General features: G+C 39.6%; 1 protein-coding gene across 1 annotated transcript in view; it reads right to left on the bottom strand.

Annotated features, from left to right (window-relative positions):
- The window catches only part of sh3gl2a (SH3 domain containing GRB2 like 2a, endophilin A1), a 54336-nt gene extending 30908 nt beyond the window's left edge, over positions 1-23428 (bottom strand). Inside the window, 1 exon segment of the mRNA XM_051945600.1 lies at positions 23148-23428. Coding sequence (XP_051801560.1) covers positions 23148-23192 — 45 coding nt within the window. The 5' untranslated portion in view covers positions 23193-23428.
- Positions 23429-24003: the final 575 nt, after the last annotated feature.

The raw sequence follows: 24003 nt of genomic DNA, 5'->3' as shown, positions 1-24003 counted from the left end.
CACTGGCTGAGCTGTTTTAACCAATTTAAAAGCTACACTCCATCAGTCTCTATCCAAAACACTCCTTCCACTGAGCACATGACCATTAATCAATAATGAAGCCCAGTGAAAGGATTTGAAATATACACTCTGTAATGGATGGAGTTACAATAATCAGTAGCTCCCTTTTAACCGCTTACCAAAGATACGGGACGTTACTGTAGATTTTAACTGCATCTCAAAGCCCCAATTAGGCCGAGATTGTCCGTATGCTGGGAGAAAAAGACTCTAAGGGAACTGAGAGTTAAGACGACGTCCTCACACTACTGTTCTCATGTTAAAAAATTAACTTTTTTAGAATTAATTCAGTTCAGAGACACTTACATAATGCTACCCTTAGGATTTAATGCTCCTGGAAATAATGATTAGTGACATTTAAAAATAATAAAAAAACAAGGAATTACATTAAAGGGACAGATGAAAAGACAGACAATGGACATGCATGTAGAGCAAAAATATATAGAGAGGCAAACTAAAATACTGCACAGTATGATTTAAATTATTCATCAATGATTTAATCAACAAAATATAACTGGGAACAGTGCTGAATAATCATTTTTCAAGAAAAAAATGCCTAAAATATCCACATTAAAGCTTCTGTAGCCCTGTAGCAGTCAGACCATTCTCTAGAACTGTCAGTGCAGAATGGTCTGACTGCACCTCATTTTGATTTGTCTTGTTCATATGTCTTTAAATCAATCCCAGTCATGTTGGGTGGTGCTAACCAAAGGATGCAACAAAGTTCAGTCAAAAAAAGTGACACATATTGTTTTGGTGGAACATTTAAATGTCGTGAATAAAACCAGCAGAGCTGCTTTATTCAACAAACCAAACCTTCAGCAAACTTTAACATTACCAGTGTGGTAAGTTGCTGTCCGGAGGCTGTGTTTGTTGTTGGTGTTTCCTGTAGTAAATAGGATTCTGAAAACAGTAACACAGATTCTGTAGCATCTTCTTCTAAACAAGTACCAGCAGGAGAGGTGAAAAATGTGAGAAATGTGCCACTACTGGAATGCTTTTACCTACAATCTACACGACCGTGCAAAAGTTTGGGGTCACCCAGAAAATTTCATATTTTTTCCATGAAAACTCACACTTCTACTCATGTACTAACACAACTGCAGAAGGGTTTTCTAATTATCAGTTAGCCTTTCAACACCATTAGCTAACACAATGTAGCATTAGAACACAGGAGTGATGGTTGCTGGGAATGTTCCTCTGTACCCCTATGGAGATATTCTATTAAAAATCAGCTGTTTCCAGCTAGAATAGTCATTTACCACATTAACAATGTCTAGACTGTACGTTTGATTAATTTAGTATTATCTTCATTGAAAAAAAAGCTTTTCATTCAAAAAATAAGGACATTTCTAAGTGACTCCAAAGTTTTGAACGGTAGTGTATGTGTTCTTATTAGCTTAATGTCCTGTGTTATAATACTGCAGTATGACAGAATAAAGTACAGATCTAGGTTAGACAGTACTGTGCATCTTGTGTGTTCTTTTCTGCATAACTCTGTATTTTGTAACAATTCTCTATTGTCAGTTATTGTGTTGTTTGTTTACTCTGACCTACCAAAGGACTGCAGCTGTGAATAAGCTCGAAGCTATAATCTGGTACAGTGCATCAAATGATGACATTTCTCTCTGAGCTGGATGCTGTCCCTCTTAAATAAATGAACCAGTGACAGTTGAGGACACATCACAAAGGAGATGATAAGAAGAGATGCGAGCGACAAAAGATCTGGAGCAGCGACACATAAGATAAGCAGAGAGGTCAGTACAACAGTGAGAGCAAAAACAGCTCCACTAGTGAAAACAAGACGCTGCCATTATCCACCAAGATGAGAGGTCCCTGAATACAACATAGGTTTTTCAGACTGGAGCAGATTCATTATTTCTGCCAGTGAAGATAAATGTCTTCTAAGTTCAAGCCACTCAACGCTTATTCAGCCTGGAAGAAACAAGCAGCATTTACGCTAAAATCAATAAAACTGCAAAATCCTCACCTTCCTGATACTAAACTTTCAATCATACTGCACCAACCCCTCCCAAAATAAGCAATAATATTAATGCAGGCAGAAACTGCCATGACCCAATAAAAGATGAGAAAATTGAAAAGCCCCTGCAGACCGACGTTCTGTAGATTTGATATTGACTAGCTGCTATTCAACGCCGGTCTGGTTTGATTAGATTTCCTGCCCATGAAGAAGGTCATAACAGACTCACTGGACATGTAATGACACCCAGAACACTGATTGCTACTGCTGAACCTCCACGAACACAGAAATATACAATTCAACACAAATACAACGATAAATACTCAAATATTTCAAGCTAAAATGATAAGCTAGCTAACAGAAACTCAGTCTACATCGATTTCTTATGATCGATTGTATTTCTTTCAGTCATCTGTGGAGTGGAAATCTGTGGTTTAAGCCTCTTCTTCACATACAATAACTAGAAAAGCACTCAGAGAGTGCAGTACTCCTCCAAGGCTGCTCATTCCCCCATATGGCATAGTCAGAAATGCAGCATTTGTTTATTAGTTATTGATGATCAGAAATCACGGCAACATAGAATGTAGTCATTTATTATAGATGTGCCTACAAACAAAATAACCTTGTGCTGAGCACAGGTCTGTGTTATACATGTGTATGTTATGTACGGATACTGAATCGCATGACCTAAATATGCAGCAGGTGCTGGGAATTGATGGGACTCAGAGACATCCCCACAATTTAACCCTCGTGTCATCCTGCGGGTCAAATTGACCCGATTTAAAGTTTGAAAATGTGGAGAAAAAAAAAAATTCACAGTGAAACTTCTGACGTGATTTTCAAAATTTTTGGGACATTTCTGAGCATTTTTTGGTGGAAAAGAAGAAATGTTAAAAAAATGTGTCTTTAAGAACATTCACACAAGAAAATCTACCAAAATCCAGCAAAATTCACTAGATTTTGGTTGATTTTCTTGTGCGTGAATGTTCTTAAAGAAAACATTAGAAGTTTTACTGATATATATGTAATCACTAGATATTTTAAGGATTTTTTGGAAGATTTTTAGTCATTTTTTGAAAATATTTACAAGAATTTTCTTGCCAAATTTGGGCAATTTTTTTAAAACAAAACTTTTAAGGGAAACTTTTAAAGAATTATTAGAATTTTCTTCCTGAAGGTTTCGCAAATTGTCAGAAATTTGGGGAATTTTTCTGCTGAATTTCTGGATTTTTTTTCAGACAAAGAAACACTATTTTTTGGTGCCCGTAAATGAGGACAACAGGAGGGTTATCTATTGTTGAACAATCTTGAACAAATCTTGAACAAACCCGTGGACCTAGACTACAAGCTGCATCAGTAATAAAATCTAATCACTTGGTCCTTGTTTCATTTCTGACCTTCCCTCAAAATTTCCTCCAAATCCGTTGGTCCGTTTTTGAGTAATGTTGCAAACAGACAGACAGACAGACAGACAAACATACGTGGCCACATAACTTCACCTCCTTGGAGAACTGAATATCTTTGGGATTTGGACTGCATGTGAAAGTTATTAATTGGGAAAATACGTCAACAACATTTTCAATAATTATTGGTCACAGCCCTTAAAAACACCCTAAACAGGAAGAAGTTGGATACAAAAGAAAACTTATGAAAAGCGTCTGCACATCAGTAAGTTGTAGTCAGAACATTAGCTTTATTTAAACCCAAAAGACTGTGACTAAAAAACAAAAAAGCAGGTCAACATGTGCCATGAATTCATCTCCAGGTGTTAAATCAAAGCTTGATATTAAAAGCATCATTTACAGTGAAATGACAAAAGTCTGAAGTGTGTCTGGGGAGCTTTTCTAACCACTCAAACGGACACTTTTTCAAGTACGCTGAGATAAAACTAAAGCATCCAAATTCAACAACCCTGCAATAAATCCTCCCATCATGAAGGCTGTAAAGTTCAGCTTTTGTTGCCGCTGCATTAGAGAGATGGTCAGCAGTGGCGTGTTTGTGTCCGTGCACAGGCTAAAGTCAATAATTTATTGACTGTGGCTGAGATGTGCATCCTCTCTGACTCATAGGTTTATTGTCCACATGCTTAAATCCATTTTTCTGCTCCCTTTTTACTAGAAACTCTGTTGTGATGAATTTACCAAAATCTGTCAGTTAACAGTTTGATGTCAGTGGTTAGACACATGAGTGAGATTTTTAGGGGAAGACAGTACGTCAAACAGAAGATTGAAAAAACAAATACACTGCCAGCAAAAAATAAATTACACTGTTCTTCTTCTAGAGCAGGGGTGTCAAAAGCGTCCCCCCCAGAGGGTCTAATCCAGTCCGAGGGACAACTTTGTAACATGTAAAAATTACAGGAGACATTAACTGTAAATCGGAAATTTGTATAACTATAAATTTAAAATGATTTTTAGACCATGACAGGTTGTTTTGATCATGAAGTAAAATACTAGATTGCTCATTGTTCTTTTGCCATTTTGTCTCATTTTGTGTAATATTTTGTCATGTTTTTGCGTTTTTTTTTGTCTTTTTTGCCTTTGCTTGTCTCACGTTTTTGTGGTTTTGTTTCTTGCTTTTGTAATTTTTTTGTCTTGTTTGTGTCATTAGTCCATTTCTTTTTTTTGTTTCACTTTGTGTCTATTCTTTGTAATATTTTGTCTTCTTTTTGTTGTTTTTTGTCTGACTTTTGTCATTTTGACCATACCGTAAAAAAAACCCCATATTGTTCAGTCCCACATGACTAAATGTTTTGTTCTTTTGTAGACACTCTATGATCCGTAAGTTGTAATGTCTAAATGACAAACTGAGGCACAACATTGTTGAAATTGAATTTATTTTTCTTGACAAATTTCAGGTTGTTCATGATATTTTGTAAAAAGATCATTCCATCAACATGATCATTTTCAGAATGTACTTTTTTGCATTCAAACAAAGGTAAAATTTGGATTTGTGGTTATTTATAGATTATTATGCTGTGATTTTACTGGTCCGGCCCACTTGAGATCAAATTGGACTGAATGTGGCCCCTGAACTAAAATGACTGACAGCTCTGATGTACAGCATTTTTGGGTGTTTATTAATGCATATATTATCATAAGGTAATATTAGGAGAACAATTAGCCTAAACGTCACCAGTGAAGTGTTTCACTATACTATGTGTCATCAGCTGTTTCTACACCAGCCTCCATTTATGAGTTCTAACACATGATAAACCAGATTAACACTGCTTGTAAACGCTAACGCTGAAAGCAAAGCGTTGCATAGCTCGCTTTAACAGCATCCTTTATGTTGGTTTTTGTGTGTTTCATGCAGACAAACACACAAACTTTAAAGACTGGAACAAAAAAAAAATCCACTTAAATCTCAGTTCTATTCACGTTTTTCTCTCTCACTTACTTAACTGCACTCAATTATCTCAGAAAAATTCTCCACCACATTCTTCTATAAACACCTGATCACACAGCAGCGAACACAACACACCTCCATTAACATCTCCCCCTAATTAAAAAGCTATCCTTCATTTAGATAATAATAATAAGTTAAGGCGTCTAATCTGCGATATAGCCTGTAGGTGGTGTTCGTTATACTGAGTGAAGAGCAGGAAAACAACTTTGTTCAGCTTTACAAGACGAAGGGGCTTGTTTATACAGAGCACAGCTGTAATTAAATAATTACTCAACTGCTCAGCAAACAACAGCATTAGAGGGATTACAAGACATCCCAGTGAGGGTTTAATTTCATTTAATTACTGCACCTAGCTAAAATTATATAATGAAGGCATATTTAGTGGATTATACCAAAATAAATGCAGTGCCTGAATCTTTACAGGGGTGTTAAACTCATTTTAGTTCAGGGTCCGTTCAAGTGGGCCGGACCAGAAAAATCAGAGCATTATAACCTATAAATAACAACAACTCCAAATGTTTTCCTTTGTTTTAGTGCAAAAAAGGCAAAAAAAGTACATTCTGAAAATGTTCACATTATAGGAATAGTTTATATATTTATTTTGTTTTACAAAACACTATGGAGAACCTGAAATACTGTAAGGAAATTCAGTTCAATTTCAACAATATTATGCCTCAGTTTATCATTTCTGCATTACAACTAACAGATCACAGATATCTATAAAGGCATAAAACACTTAGTCATATGGAAATAAACAATGTAGTATTTTACTTTATGATCAAAATGTCAAAATTCAGACAAAATTCAGACAAAAAAACAACAAAACCAAGAAAAAATATTACACAAATTAGGTACAAAATGGCAAAAGAACAATGATTTATGATCCAAACGACAAAAAAAGACAGCAAGAAAAGGAGACACAAAAGCAAGAAACAAAATGACAAGAAATGAGACAAACGAGACGAAACAAAACAAAAAAGAGACCAAAATTTTGACAAAAGAGTTACAAATTGGCAAAAAAATTGGACGAACGTCACAAAAGAATTACACAAATGACACAAGCGAGACAAAAAATGACAAAAGCAAGAAACGAAACGACTAAAACCACACACACAAAAAAGAATAAAGCACAACACAAAATGACAAAAATAAGACAAAACACAAGCGAGACAAAAAGGAAAGAAAATGAAAAAAACAGAACAAAACAACAAAAAACATGAGCCAAGCATCAAAGGTCAGACAAAAAAAGACAAAAAACAACAAAAACAAGACAAAAAGGAGACACAAAATGACAAAAGAACCATCTAGTATTTTACTTTATGATCAAAACAACTTTTCATGGTCTAGAAATTATTGTAAATTTATAGTTTTACAAATGTACAATTTGCAGGTAATGCCTTTTCTGTAATTTTTACACTTTACAAAATCATTCGTATGTTTGAAAGCCCTGCTTTACACGACCATCCTCGTATAGTTTGAACATCTTTCAGTGCAATCATGCGCAGAATGAAAATCCCCAAATGACATTAACTACTCTGAAAAAAACAAAGAAAAGCCCGGCAGAGCTCCTGAATCTCTGACCCTGTCACATGGTACGTTTGGCGGTCTGGTGCGGCACATGCAGCACGTTTCACAGATTACTGCTGTAGCGCGCTGACTCTGAGTCACACGCAGCTCCGATATGATGCAAAGTCACTGATTAATCGGAGTATAATCCCCGACAAGCCATTCAGCCCGCGGCCTGCAGCTGGTGGGAGGATGCTGTTTGTGCACGGGGCGACCGGTTCACTGTCCACGGTTCAGCTCAAATAACATGGTTTCCTACTGAGGGAACATCCTCACAGTTAAATATATACTTTCCTCTGTTGGAAATTTGCCATAGCAGACATGTAGACAGAAAAAAGCATGTTCTCTCCCTCATTACAGTCCCCTCATGAGCCAAACTGAGGATTCTCTGCTTCCTCTCCTCTTTTGTTCCCAACATCCTCCTCTTCTCTCCACTTCTCTCCACCACTTCCTCCTCTCATCTCTTCCTGCTCGCTCTTACATTTTGTCCCCTCACCCCCTTTTCAGTCCTTTTATTCTCCTTATTTCCTGTTAAAATGTCCTCTCTTCTGTGATTTAGAGCAACGCAACTGCACAAAATAACAAAGCATTACCAGCAAAATACGAGGAAGTGGAAACCAAGTCCCAAATCATGGGCCAGAGTCTAAGACTTGACAATGTTGAAATGTCTAAAAAGCTTCCTTAAATATCTTCAAAGAATCCCTAGAAGAAGTCAGCATTCAGAGGCTGTAGGATTAATTGTCGACAAAAAAAATCCAAGAGTAGTTCTTAGCAGTGACAACACCACAAGAAAAGCCAGAGATACTGAGCTGTGCTTCGTCTTTTATGCAGTGAGAGTCGGTCATTTTCTTCATGCCTACAGGGCGCATTTCTGGGGACAGTTTTGACACCATGATACTTCTAGATCTCGACATCAGGTTATCATATTTCACTAGATCACCCCCCACAGAAGACACAAAATGCCTGAAACATATTCATCACTGCAGTAATTATCCAGTGGAAGACTCTTAGTGGCGACTATTTTTTGGACAGGCAGCGTACCTTTATGTATTACGTTTCTGATACGCCTCTTTTAAAAGTTACATTGCCTTAAGTTTACACTATAATGTTTTGAGTACGCCATATATCATTTTTCTACAAAGGATGTGATTTGACTTGACACCAAAAATACATGTTTTACTTTCTGATCTTCCAGCTGTGTGTGTGTCAGTCATTACTAGAATATGCACTATTATGCAGTTTATTCATGTTTTAACTCTATTTAGTTTAACAGCATTTGTCATAATTATATCATCCTTAACGTTTTGTATATCAGTCAAAAATATTACACTAGAAGATGATACAGGGTGTAGAAAAGAAGGAAAAACTCAGCTATGATACAAAAAAATGCCTTTCTTTGACTTTTTAGTTGTTCGTTTGTGAAGTGTTTGACACTGATGTATAGGGGAAATGTGTATTTGTAAAACATGCGAGCAACGTGTATCTGTAGATTAAACGTATTGTGTCTTTATTTCAACGCCTCCATCTCTAAAATAAATACAACCGCTCATCAAGAGTAGCACAAAGTATGAAGTCAAATGAAATGGTAGCTCTGTTGATGCATAATGTTTTTTGTCCGTTTAAATCTGAAGATACGATCACATCACGTGATTTAGCTCGTGACCTCAGTTCGGACAGTGACCCTTTATTTAATCCTGAGAGAATGTCTGACCCATCACACACAATGCCTCGCACAAGGTTGTTGGGGCTGTAAACACATCCATATCTGCAAATTATGCCCTCCATCATGTCCACGCCACGCTGACAGTCAAACAGAAGCCAATATCGAGCTACGGTGAATTGGTTTTAAGAAGAGTGAGTGATAGATTCAGGTCGTAGTGACGCGACCTGAACGTCCCTGGAGCGGAGATTTATCAGCGCGTAAAAGGAAACTGCTTTGCTTTTTGAACATATTAATTGTGGGATCGTCACACAGCAAAATATTACTGAGCTCTCACCATGCTCTGTTAATGGTGAAAATCATATTCAGATGGAAAACGAAAGCAAAAGCACCAACTGAAGCTGCCACCTGCTAGCCTTATTAACCTAAATAAGTTATAAATAAACATAAAAGGTGACTATTTGCAGCACACTAGGTCATTTCAACCTGGTTATTTTGTACTTAAATCATAAAAACACACCGGCCTATATTCATTTCGGAAAACAGAACTATATTAACTTACACTACTGTTCAGAAGTTTGGGGTCAGAAATGTCCTTATTTTTGAAAGAAAATCAGTTTTTCCAATGAAAATAACATTAAATGAATCAGAAATATAGTCTAGACATTGTTAACGTGGGAAATGAATATTCTAGCTGGAAACGGCTGATTTTTAATGGAATATCTCCATAGATCAGGGCATCAAACTCATTTTAGTTCAGGGGCCACATTTAACACATTCTGAGCACCAGTGGATCGGACCTGTAAAATCAGAGCATAACAACCTATAAATAAATAACAACTCTAATTCCCCCCCCCCTCGTTTTAGTGCAAAAAATGTCTCATTTAAGGAACAATCATTTTTACAAATCATGAGAACCTGAAAAATAAAATTAATTTTCAACAGCATTATGCCTCAGTTTATGATTTACACATTACAACTTACAGATCACAGAGCATCTATAAAGACACAAAACGCTTAGTCACAGATATCTGGAACTGAACAACATGGTATTTTATTTTATGATCAAAATGACAAAGGTCAGACAAAAAAACAAGACAAAACATTACAAAAAGGAGACACAAAACATCAAAAATGAGACAAAAAACACGAATAAAGCAAAACACAAAATGGCAAAAACAAGACAAAAAACACAAGCGAGACAAAAACAAGAAACTAAATGACAAAAACATGAGACGAGCGACAAAAGTCAGACATTACCTAGATATTATTTTAAATTTCCAGTTTTGCAGATTTACAATCTGCCGTTAATGTCTTCTCTGTAATTTTTACACTTTACAAAGTCGTCCCGCGGATCGGAGTACAAGAACTATGGAGGAACATGATGCAGTCGGGTTAGCTTGCTGTTTTTAGATGGCATGCTGTATTGGCTGTTTAGGTGTGGTATTCAAATTTTTTGTTTTCTGGTCTGGGCTGCACAGTGGATTGGTGGTTAGCAATTCACCTTGCAGCTAGAAGATCAGCAGTTTGCATCTCAGCCTTCCTGGGATCTCCTGTGTGGAGTTTGCATGTTCTCTCTGTGCATGTGTGGGTTCTCCAGCTTCCCCCCACAGTCCAAAAACATGCTGAGGTTAACTGGTGATTCTAAATTCTCCGTAGGTGTGAATGTGAGTGTGATTGTTTGTCTCTATGTGTAGCCCTGTGACAGACTGGTGACCTGTCCAGGGTGTCCCCTGCCTTCACCCTAAGTCAGCTGGGATAGACTCCAGTCCCCCATGACTCTAATGACAATTAAGTGGTGTTTAGATAATGGATGGAAGAATTTTGTGGTCTCTCTTTTCGGACAAAACGCAGCTACAACAACTTCTTTGCCATGGAGTCAGTTATTTTGAAGCCGACTCCAAGCAAAGTCTGATAAATGTAATAAACTCAGCCTAGCATCCTTGATCAGGTTGAACGAGAGCAAAGTTATGAAAATACAAAACATCCCATTTTTCACATTCAGTCTCTTCCACCCACCGCCAAAAATAATGAACTGCTAGGCTGTTGATGCTGTGCTTTATCGCTGCATACATGTGATACCACCTACTGTCTGACCAATGAGAATCTGGTTGGATTAGAACATATCGACCAACCACCAGCGCTCATTCTTCCCGTTGATTATGTGAAGAAATTCTTCTTCTAATGCTTAAAAACAAGTCCTGAGAATTTCGATTTTCCAGCCCCAAAGTCAACACTCGTCTCTCCTGCAGTGGCTGATGCCCAGAATATATAATATACAAGTCGTGAATAAAACATCAACCATGGCCTGAATACTGATGCTGAGAAAGAGTGAGAAGGAAACAAATGGAGAAGACGAGAGAGAAACCATGGACAGTGATGAACAGCAACCTACTTTCTATAGCCAAACCATAAAACATCTAGTGGCTGTCAACAGAAGAATGAATGACTCTGCAGAACACCAGGCATCACCGTTTTCACTCATCCTTCTTCTCCTCTGACAGATCTGGAACTGGCTAAACATCGCTCACCCACATTTCCACTGGATGAAGACATTTGATGAGTTTATCTTGTTAGTTCCCCTTTTCACACAGCATTTAACCACAGCTGATAAGCTGATAGTAGTTCTAGTGTAGGTCGAGTCCGTCTGTCTGTAACCTCCAGAACAGAGAAATGTGCAACCAGTGGAACGCTTTTACCTACAATCTACTCTACTGTTCAAACGTTTGGGGTCACCCAGACAATTTCATGTTTTCCATGAAAACTCACACTTTTATTCATGTACTAACATAACTGCACAAGGGTTTTCTAATCATCAATTAGCCTTTCAACATCATTAGCGAACACAATGTAGCATTAGAACACAGGAGTGATGGTTGCTGGAAATGTTCCTCTGTACCTCTATGGAGATATTCATTAAAAATCAGCTGTTTCCAGCTAGAATAGTCATTTAGCACATTATCAATGTCTAGACTGGATTTCTGATTAATTTAATGTTATCTTCATTGGTTCATTGGAAAAAAATGCTTTTCTTTCAAAAATCTTTCAGTCATTTTACCACATTAACGAGGTCTAAACCAGGGGTGTCAAACGCATTTTAGTCCAGGGGACACATTTAGCCCAATTTGATCTCCAGTGTGCCGTACCAGTGAAATCACAGCATAATAACCTACAAATTACCACAACTCCAAATTTTTTAGTGCAAAAAGATCACATTTATGGAATTATCTTTTTACTAAACAAGCTGAACAACCTGAAATTTCTAAAGAAAAATAAATAAAATTTCAGCAACATTATCCCTCAGTGTATCATTTACACATTACAATTCACAGATCACACAGTGTCTATAAAGACACAAAACATTTAGTCATCTGGAACTGAACAATATAGTATTTTACTTTATGATCAAAATGACAAAAGTCCGACAAAAAAAGACAAAAAACTAAAAATATTACAAAAATGAGACACAAAGCGATAAAAAATGGACAAGCGACACAAACGAGACAAAAATAACGAATAGAGGGAAACATAAAATCCCAAAAATAAGACAAAAACACAAGCGAGACAAAAAGGAAACACAAAATGACAAAAAGGAGAGAGACAAACAAAAGTCAGACAAAAACAGCAAAAACAAGACAAAACATTACGAAAACGAGACACAAAATGACAAAAGAACAATGAGCAATACAGTATTGTACTTTATGATCAAAACAACTTGTCACGGTCTAGCACCCTCTGGCGGGCCGCATGTTTGACAACCCTGCTCTAAACTGGATTTATGATTCATTTAGTGTTATCTTCACTGCAAAAAAAAAAGCTTTTCTTCCAAAAATAAGGACATTTCTGGGTGACCCCAAACTTTTGAACGGTAGCGTATCGACACTGTATTCAAAGATTCAGCCAAAGTTCAGCTTCTATTTAATAAACTGAGTAAAGATACTGAGTTTAGTGAGATATACGGTAAGTCAGACTCATTGTTGTGTCATTTCTGGCCACACCTTTCCACTGCAGGCCTGGGGATGGTGAGTCACTCGCTCAAGATTCAACAGACAAAAACTAGTTGCTGTAATGTTGTCCTGAGGATTAATGCGGTGTCAGGAAAATGACTGGTTTGCTGCAGGTGCGCTGATGGAGGTGACGTTTGACTCTCACACTAGCCGAAAAAACTGTCACTGCGACCTTAACGTAGAGAAAAACACGTCCGAGAAACAGTGAAAGATTTCCCTCAGGAAGGGAGCAGCTTTCAGCCACCGAAACCAAACATTTGTGAGAGATTTACTGTCCGAGGGTTGACAAAAAAGTACGACTGTTTGAAAGGCTCAAGCAAAGGACATCAGATCTGTAGACGGAGACATTACAGAAAAAAAAAAAACACTCAACTGCGGTACTAAGATCTTTCTTTTTTTAATAAAGCAAAAGAAACAGAGCATTAGAAGCATCGAGAGGGTAGAAAATAAACCGAGATAAAAAGGAAGGGAGGTGGATTGCTGCAGGTACCGTACCGCTGGACCCAATCCAGTGCAGCATCACTTTTACTGCAATGCTGATCCTCACTTGGCCAAATCTGGATCCAGTGTGTCGGCTGAAAGGAGCATTAATTCCTCGGAGAGCATTTCAGCAGTGGGTTTTTGTCTTATGAGCACGTGGCAGACATGAGGCATCATCACTACGGCTGTTATGTCCATATTGGACCATTCTGGGCATCACGATTTACATCCACTGCCAAGGTTCAGTGCCAGCGCAGGGGGGGGAAGTGTGCCACAAAGGTGTAGAGGTCAGGATGGGTGTGCAGCACATTTGGCTTGGATCTGAGTTTGTGTTCTCTCACAGCTCTGCAGGAAACATTTGCCTGTTTGTTACCAGCATTCCATAATTAGTTTAATAACCACGAAGGAGTTTTTTTTCCCCCCTAACCACACCATAGCTGCTATAGATGCAAGAAGTGAAAGCATGAATGCAGTCTGATGATTTGCAGAATCATCCAGTGTCAACATAAAACAACCCCACTGCATGTATCCTCTGACCACAGTAATCCTTTATTGGGAAATATGGCACTCTTCTCTCAGAAATGGAGCCAAAAAGATTTAACCATTCGAGTGCAGTACTCCGCCAAGACTGCTCGGTCGTATCATTTCCAACGGCTGAAATCTTGAAAAATCACAGCACCACAGAAAATGGCCATTTAATACAGATGTACCTACAAACAAAACATGCGTTGAGCCCACATGATATGCACGTGTACGTTGTGTACCAATACCAAATTGCGTGACCTAAATATGAAGCAGGCGGCAGGAATTGATGGGACTCAGAAACACCCCCACAATTTAATCAAATATTTCTTGCATCATTTCTGACGGATAAGTCCTGATAAGTCCGCAGTGGTGGATTTGTAGTCGGATCGCAATTGTGATCGTCAGCAGACAGCTGATGTAGTGTTCACTTGTCATAGTAATAGTGACCCTGTGCTGCTACCCCATGGTGATGCAAAAATTTTTAACAAATCCGTGGATTCAGACTATAAGGCGCATCACTGTGAAAATTTAATCAATTGGTCCTTGTGTCATTTCTGACCTTCTCTGAACATTCCATCCAAATCCATTTGTCTGCTTTTGAGTAATGTTGCTAACAGACAGACAGACAGACGTAAACTGATCATCACGTGACTCCACTGGGGCTCCACCTCCTTGGCGGAGTAACTATCAGGTCTGAAAACTGAGGGTTTGCTGCTTTTCTTCTCCTACTGCAGTACACCGATGGACGGACAACAGCCGTCGCCTTTATCTAAGGGGAATTTTGACCAGAATTTTTCATAAATTAAATAATTAAGCGAACAATCTGCAGAATAATTGGCAAAGAAAATAAATATGTCGTACCAAAAATTTTACTCGGAATTACACAACAGGTAAAAATAAATACAGACTGCCTTGGTTCTAATATCAGCTGACAAAATTCTGCGCTGGTGTAAAAGTCTCCTGCAAGACAGTAAATCCCTGCAGATCTGACATTCTCCACACTCTTCTGTTTGATTTGTCTGAGCCTGTCCTCCTGCTCCGGCCTTCAGCTGAATTTTCCCTCCGTCTCTCTGCCACTCCCCGCCTCCTCCAAGGGTGCTTTCTATCTCCCTCTCTCTCCTTTTTATTCAGGTCTTCTCTTATCTCTCTTCCTTCGCTCTGCTGTTTTTGTCCAACCCTCCCCATCTGTTATCTCCCAGCTGGATCTGTTTTACGCTGCACTGCAGTAGGGCCTAGCGAGGATCCAGGCTGGATGAGTCACCCACTCACAATCTGCTGCCCTAAAGCCCCGCAGGCGTCGACCACATCCAAGGACCCCACTGTCGTCCCCAGGCTCGCATCTATGCACGTCCACATACGTGCTTGCACACTGCAAACTTATTTACGAGGCAAGAGCCAAGTACACGCTGGAAACGCCTGTATTTGCGCGATAGGGATGAAGAATTAAATCTAAATGGACCAAGAAAAAGTCCCCGAGGTTTACTACAAACTGTCAAATGAAATGACATATCACAAATCGTGTGTGGCTCTGAAATTATATATATTAGATATATCACAGCCACCCCCTAAATCCTGTGGTCTCTGGGCAAAGGAGTTCTGTTAGCTCCAGGTATCTTTCATTGAGCTGCTCCACAGAAAGACTTAAAAACTCTTTTGTCCCTCGTGCCATCAGGCTGTATAATGCAGCCACTTCAGGGAGGAGCAGGAGAGACTGATGCTGGTCCTGAACTTTGTTTTTTCAGTGCCTTAACTTTAACTTCATAGCACCTTGGAGTAGCACTTGACTTTTTAATGTTGGATTTATTTATTATGGCTGTTGCTATTTGTCTTTTTAATTGTACTTTTTTAACTTTATTTCTATTTCTGTGTTTATGAATGTGAGCAACGGACTATTGTACAATTTCCTTCGGGATTAATAAAGTATTTATCTATCTATCTATCTATTAGTATGCAGCACACATGCTGGGAAATCTCTACTCCAACCGATGCTGACTACAGAATCAAGGATTACCGCTCCATCACCCACTGCAGGAAACACACCCCATTCAAACCTGATAACAGACGGATGCAGATTCCAGCAAAGGCGCGTCTACATGTAGCGACAGTATCCTGGCAGATAATCTAGCTTTATACCCAGAACACAGCTGACACGTCATCCTGCTTTTTTTCCCCTCTCTCTAACAGTTTTCCCAGGGTCACGTTAAAGCAAAGCGGCTTGCTGGTTAGCATTGTTGCCGTGCAGCTAGAAAATCCCCGGTTTTCTTCCCGGGATCTTTCTGCATGGAGTTTACATGTTCTCCCTGTGCATGCGTGGGTTTTCTCCGGGTTCTCCAGCTTTTTTCCACAGTCCAAAAGCATCCTGAGGTTAATTGGTAACTCTAAATTGTCCGTGTGATTGTTTGTCTCTATGTATCCAAATGATCCTTCAATTTCACGCATCCCATCCATTGTCTACGTGAAACACATTGCATTGCATGTTGGTTCCGTTGTGGTGCTTTTTGAGTTGCGATCAGGTGTGTCTCCCCAGAGCTTCCGCAGCTCATTTGCATGAAGTAGACTCAACTTCTACTTTATGCAAATTCGATGCGGCGTGGGGAGATCCGACGCATCACGAAATTTTTGTCAAATGTCTAAACGAGCCGTCGTTCAACTAAAATGAGAACATATTCAGCAGCTGCACAGGCTGCTCCTCAAACGCTTTCAGAAATACTTTTTGTTGAACTGTTTTCGTAATAAAACAGAAAGTTTGCAATCGAGCCGCCATGTTGGTCCAGCTTGAAATCCAGGAGTAGACAGCTCCAGAGGCAATGCGTTCATCCAATCAGAGGCAGACGGGATAGCTGGAGAAGAAGGTCGACAGGAGTTGAACACCACCTACAGGCCTCAAATACATACCCACCAAGCGGGCGATTTCCAGAGGCAGTGTGTTTACATGCAGGAAAAAATGGATGAGGTGGACATGTACCTTTAATCAGCAGGACAGGGACCCTAATGAGGGTTCAGCAGTACATAGATAATGGATGAATGGATGTTAAAACTGCTGCAGAGATCATTCCTGACATATAATGGGTGACACTGTCATTGTGACATGTACATACTAAAAGGAAAGCACTGGCCGTTTCCACGGTGTGCCGTCAGGAAATGACAATCGCACTTCTTATACCTGTTGACAGGGCGTTTCAGCAAATCTTGTTTCACTGAAATAAACTGAATCTGTGGAGCCGTCAGCCTCTGTTTATCACTGTGATGGATAATAATTTTATAAATACTACACTGTAATAAACGAGAATTAATGAACTGCACTGTAAATTATATCGCCATATGGTGTCATTCTGCAGCCAAGAACATTGCTGGAAACGTTGTAAGTGTACACAGTGCTCTCTCTAAGAAACATGTTATCTTATGAAACACTTGTGGTTTACATATTTAGACGCTTTTTTTGGGAAAATGATTCTTTCCTGCCTTAAAATGACTCTGATGCAACTCTACACTGTTACTTCATCTAAAATGTGACCGACACTACTGTTCAAAAGTTTGGGGTCACCCAGACAAGTTCATGTTTTCCATGAAAATTCACACTTTCATTCATGTGTTAACATAACTGCACAAGGGTTTTCTAATCATCAATGAGCCTTTCAACAGCATTAGCTAACACAATGTAGCATTAGAACACAGGAGTGATGGTTGCTGGAAATGTTCCTCTGTACCCCTATGGAGATATTCCATTAAAGATCAGCTGTTTCGGGCAAGAAGAGTCATTTACCACATTAGCAATGTCTAGACTGTATTTATGATTCACTTCATGTTATCTTCATTGAAAAAACTGCTTTTCTTTCAAAAATAAGAACATTTTTAAGTAAACGTTTGAACGGTGGTGTACCTCTCTTCTCTCACTGCAGCTCAAGCACATCGGCTCATGTCTAACTCTGATTTAATATTGTAAAACTCTTCTACCAGACACAATTGTAAGTCGCAACTTGGATGATTAATGATGTCTTTCGGCATATAATAAGAAAAAACACACTATATAGACACATTAGTGAGGTAAAAAAAGAAAAAAAAAAAGATTATTTGAGATGCCTGTGATGCAAAATGAGACTTTAGGTCAAGATGCCAACATAGTGACAAAAAGATCTACCATGTCTATGATTCAACTGTTTAGAGATGATGTTGTTTGCAAAAAAAAACAACCTTCAATTTCCTAATCTGACATAAATGAAAACCTAAATGAAGTGCCTTTGTATGCGCTGTGCGTGCAGAGGAAGCCAAACTTCTAAGCAAACTTGTCAGCTTTTTTCTGACACTGACAAGAAGCAAAGAAACCATTTTATGTGAAAAAGCTGCAAGAGCAAAACACCCCAAAGACTCCTCTTTTTTGTTTGCTTCTCTCTCTCTCTCTTTCTCAAGCTTTCATGGCCCCACTGCTCTCTCTCTCTCCTGCAATTTCTATTTAATGAACATTTTTTTCTTTCGGTTCGGAGCACATGCTCGCTGCACTGAAATAAAACGAGCTCTCTGCAGCCTGGCGCATACCAAAAAAACTAGTCAGATCTCAATTAAAAAGACATGATTAGGGTCACTCCAGAATTGGAGGACATTTGGGCTTCACAACGTTTGAAAAATAAACCTTCTCTTTTACAATTTTCTGCTACATATTCATCAATAATAGGTAATAAACTATCAAAGGCTTGACTGGCTCAGCTTACACATCAATGGTACTATTTTTATTCCATGTTTTATTTGTTGTTTGCTAACCCTACTCTAATCACAGTAACAGGGTTGCTAATCCATGCTAATGTTAGCTTTTTCTCAGCAGTAGAAGCTAGATATTTAGCTAGCTGTTACTGCTGACCAAGAGGACAAACTGACTGATGGAAAACAGTCAAAAGAATTAGTCTTTTCCTGATAATATGAGGTAGAGTGAGACATTCAATGAAGGCTGATAATGTTATGAAAATATGAAAAATACAAGAGAAGACATAAGTTCACTCTACTCATTCTTTTGGAAAACTGCTGATGATGTTAATTCCAGCAATTCATGTGACTCACTGTTTTCTTCTTCTTCTACCAGCTAAAAAGGTTATACTGACAGAGAAAATGACAAGAGAAAATGGCATTTTAGGGGGAACTCCAGACTTATTTGGTATTTTTAAAATATTTTCAAACATTTTTTCTCCTTTTTTTTTTTTTTTTTTAGATTTGGTGTCAGAACAAGTAAATTTACTACACAACTTAATGTATTTAGTACATGGACTATTTGAAATTTGATGGGTGGAACATAAATGTCCTCCAGTTCTGGAACGACCCATTAGTGGACAGTCCAATATAAAAAGCCTCACCACGCCGGTACACTCATCAAATGCTCGTATGCACAAGCGATCAGCTGCAGAACTGGACTCTGACAGAGGCATGGTGAAAGTAGCATCTGCTCCGAGCATGACTCATTTGACTGTGAGGTGAAGCCGACTCGTGACGTGACAGCAAGAAATCGTCACCTTTAAAAATACGACAAGACTGAGCCGAACACACAGAGAGGACCATCGCATGCACAGCTATGATGCTGTACTTTCTTTTAGATCAAACACAAAATGTTTCCTGGTGTTCTGATTCATTACAGAGTTGCATCACTTTGTAACGCAGCCCATAGTGAGAATGACTAATTAATTGCTTGCTAAATAAATCAATCATAAATTTAACAAAGCAATTTCTGGTGAACCAGCTGGGTTTTTACCCTTCATGGCCCTGTGCTTTCTTTTCTTTAGTAAAATGGCTCCGTTATGAATGTACCAACACTGAGACTGGATGTCCTTGGGTGAGAGAGAGAGAGAAAGAGCGAGCGAGAGAGAGGGAGAGAGAGAGAGAGAGAGAGATGTCTTCTATCAGGGAAAAGTGTGATTGTGCGAAATAAATTACTAAGTGATGTATGTGAGAAGGTGAAACTGAGGTGGTGTGAAGGAATCTCATAAATTCCCAGTTGCTTCACGGCATTCTGGTTTTATGAGCCGGCACTCTCAGCACCCATAAAGTCCAGAACGAAGAAATGCGGCAAGCCTCCTCACCAAGGAAGAGGATTTTCTCAAGCAGATGTCGCATATTTAACTTCAGACAAAGCTGCACAGCTAATTAGCGATTACTGACACATTAGGCTATGAGGTCAATGCAGCATTTTAGGATTCAAAATCTGCTCCAATCTACGCATAAAACAGTCACTGAGGCACTGGATTATTATGATGAACTACAGATTTGACAGTTATTCTATCAATAAGATGTTCCTCGGCTGATTTCTCTATAAAATCAGTTGAATAGTTTAAATTCACATTATGTGTGAATCGATACTGCTGCAAAATATGAGTATTTCCACTATTGATAATCTGCAGATCATTTTCTTTTTCAAATTATTGGATAGTTATTTGTTGTTGTTAATTATGATACTATTATCAATAGCTAGATTCCAAAAAACTTTAAAATATCCATCAAAACATGAAATATTTTTGCCGTTGCATTAAACAGAACAAACCAGTTAACCCTCACAGTTACAGAGGAGCTGCATCAGATGATTTTTGCTTAAAAATGGTTTAAACCAAACGTGTCAAACACGCGGCCCTCCAGAGGGTCCGATCCGGCCCGAGAAACGACTCTGTACAGAGTAAAAATTACAGAGAAGACATTAACTGCAAATTACAAATTTGTAAAAATATAAATTATCATGCTCATTGTTCGTTTTTTTCTTTTTTGTCTCTTTTATAAAATATTTTCCCCTGTTGTTTGTTGTTTGTTGTCTTTTTTGGTCTGACGTTGGGGTTTGTCTCATGTTTTTGTCGCTTTGTTTCTCGTTTTTTTGTTTTGTGTTTCCTTTTTGTCTCACTTGCGTATTTTGTCTAGTTTTTGCCACTTTGTTTCTCCCTTTTGTCATTTTGTGCCTTGTTTTTGTAATATTTTTTGTCATTTTGATCATAAATCATTGTTCCCTTGGTCCTGTGTCTCATTTTTATAATATTTGTCTTGTTTTTTGTCTGACTTTTGTTTTGATCAAAAAGTAAAATACTACATTGTTCAGTTCCAGATGACTAAATGTTTCGTGTCTTTGTAGACACTCAGTGATCCATAAGCTGTAATGTGTAAATGATAAACTGAGGCATGATGTTGTTGAAATTGAACCTAATTTTCTTCAGAAATTTCAGGTTGTTCATCATGTATGTTATTTATAGGCTATAATGTTATGATTTTAGTGGTCCGGTCCACTTGAGATCACATTTTACTGAATGTGGCCCCTGAACTAAAATGAGTTTGGCACCTCTGGTTTAAATGATTGATTCCAAATCAGCACAGCTGCAGGTCGATATTCTATCGTTTTATCTGCACTGCTTCATGACAGGCGACGAGGAATGAGCCCAAACTGTGCAACTTGTGCAAAATAAAAACCACCAATCCTGATATTCATTCCCCTCAAACTGCCGTCTGATTATTTTAAATCCCCGGTTCCAAACCCTTAATCTCTTGATCCCCTGTCCTTGTGTTGGGGTTGGGGGTCTTCCTAAAGTGTGGCTGGACAGCATGGATCTGTGCAAGTAGCCAGATTGCTTCCTATAAAGTCTGGACTTGGATTAGGACGGTGGCGGCACGAGAACAGAGGGGCTGAGGGGAGCCTTCTGCCACTGTGTGTTTGTGTGTGTGTTACAGTGTGTGTTTGGGGGGTTGTAACATTGAGAGGCAGACAGCAGGAGACCACAGAGACGACTCGCTGTGAGCCTGGAGCCGGCTGAATCACACCGGGATTTAAAACTGAGCAATGAAGACAGAGCTGTGTGAAAAGCTACAACTCCAGACACACACACTGCATATCTGCACACCTGACAACCCTTCTTCATGCATGAGCTGCATAACGGTATGCATATTTACAGATATAAAGCCTCACCTCGCACACACAGACGCACACATGGAGAGGGAAGGCTCCGCTAATGGGTGACAATAGACTCATCACAGAGAATTAACACAATCTGTGCAGCCATCTAATGCCCTGTGTGGGCTGCTGTCGAGATCCGATCTGATATAACGAGCTCTTGATTAAAGCTGAGAAACATGTTAACAGCAAATTATTCTGCTTTCTAATGTGATCCTTCAACAAGATCTAACTGTTCCGGTTATACTTTACAGTTTTGATCTGCAAATCCTGTGTCGGACACGAAAACGACACCAGACTCCGCCGCACCCGTTGTGAATTGTGTAAATTTATTCACAAGCTGCTACCTCATTCTGTGTAATTCAGGTATAATGTGCAGTTAAGAAAGCTTCCCATCTGCAGGCAGTGACCTTCAACAGACAGGCTGTTATTAGTCCCACAATTATTCCGTTATACCCTCCATCTTAGTGACAGCTGCCAGCAAAGATGAAGAAAAATGCACCTTGGAGCCCGTAGATAGAGTTCGGTTGATCTGGACAACCAGGATAAAGAAGAGTGGCTTGTGTGTGACTCACTGGGCCTCCACGGGTCTTGCTGTGGGGGTCTGAAGCTGTCACTGTCACTGTGACTCACCCCCACAACCTCCCTCAGACCCCGGAAATAAAACTCACCCCAAGCCCTGGACTTGGTGTCCGACTGCAGGGACAGATCTGTCAGCGGCTCCGGCCACAAAGAGGATCACATGTGAGCCTGACCGCCTCCCTGAGGGGCCCTAAAGTTAAACTCCACAGCTGAGACAAAGCATCACAATCAGCCAGATGAGTGGGTGGGCTGAGGAAGCCTCTCCATAACCTTGAACCGAGCCGCCTCACACGCACCGTGCTGGGATCTAATAATACCACATGATTCAGCGTTAGATGGGGAATACGCAGGGCCTAATTTAATTTATCACTGGCATCCCACAATAGGCGGTAAGTGCGTTTAGAGGGCGCAGAGGTCATGGCGTGCCGCTACTGGCAGGAGCGGATTTTCAACCAAGGCGCACTTAACGATTGCATAACGTCGTGCGCGTCGGAATTCCCACTGTGGTTGGCTGCAAGAAACACCGATTTAATCAGGGCCTGCGTTTCAGGGCTACAACTTGCGCATCGTAAGTGTGCGTGGCTGCCATGAGCTGCGGATCTGACTGCTTTTCTGCGCGGAATGTCATCTGAAGGGTACCGGGAGGAGCTGACGTCCTCCGGTATCATCACACCGTGGTGACATCCGCCGCCCCAGACGGAGCAGAACGTGGTTTTGGATGAATTTCGTGTCTTCTCGTTACGCACAAGAGCAACTAGAGTAAAGCACGAGTGATAAATTATTCTGTTGGCGCAATGCTGCAGTGTTTTCAAGCAGCAGGACGGAAGAGGTAGCAGGTAACAGATGGGGCAGAAATATTTCACATGAGCGCAGCAGCGATTATTCACCAGAAACAGGAACATTACAGGATCTGGACACTCCAGTAATGTGACACTTTGACACACGGTGGGGGCTGGTGCGCAGAACGCCGTGTCCTCTTACCTGAGTGGCTTTGTGGAATTGCTTCTTGAGCCCCGCTACAGACATGGTCGCTACACGGTGCTTCTGTCCGGGAGGTGAAGTGATGCTGCAGCTGCGGAGGAAATCTTGGTCCTAATTCAATCTGCTGACGGTGCTGCAGCCGTGGCGAACCCCTCGTTCTTTTACGCTGGTCTTCACGGAGGGATCTCCTGAGAGAAAGGCGCTGACTAAATCCCTGATCCGTCTATTGGATGTCAAACCCACATGTCTCAAACGGCGCTGACGTCGGAGCCTGATGCTTTTAAAGCGGCCGCCTCCTCACCGAGGCTCAGCACCGGACCAGAAAAGAGTTTCTAATCTGAGCCTGTTCAGCTGCAGGGAGGTAGAAGAGTAGAGCTGGACTGGTTACTGACTGAATTTACATATACATATGTACTGTCCCATTAAAATAAGATGATGCCAAGAAAAAAAAAGGGGGTGATCTTGTCTCTAGAAGGGTCGTTGCACCGTCCTAAAATGAGCAATTATAGCTGGAAAGAAAGAAAGAAAGAAAGAAACCTAACCTTTACAACTAGTTTTTCTGCGGTTTCACCTCTCCAGCATCCTGGACAGCAACATACACTGTAAAACAACAACAAAACATTAAAAACAACAATAATAATATTAGTTTACAGATGTTCCAAGATAATCCTGAAAACTTCACTTGCCTGCACCATGAAATAATAATAATAATGCTAATAAAAAAAAATTAGCTATTTTTTGGAGGAGACAAGCCAAGGCCTTTAACCCCAAGAACACCAAACATGGTGGTGGCAGTCTTATGTACTGTTTTGGCGCCAGCAGAACTGATTTTTTTTTTTTTTTTTTTTACAAATTA

The sequence above is a fragment of the Acanthochromis polyacanthus genome, chromosome 3 (assembly GCF_021347895.1).
Source record: "Acanthochromis polyacanthus isolate Apoly-LR-REF ecotype Palm Island chromosome 3, KAUST_Apoly_ChrSc, whole genome shotgun sequence".
Taxonomy (NCBI): Eukaryota; Metazoa; Chordata; class Actinopteri; family Pomacentridae; genus Acanthochromis; species Acanthochromis polyacanthus.
Note: the sequence above shows the minus strand (reverse complement) of the source record. Positions and strands in the feature narration are given on the sequence as shown.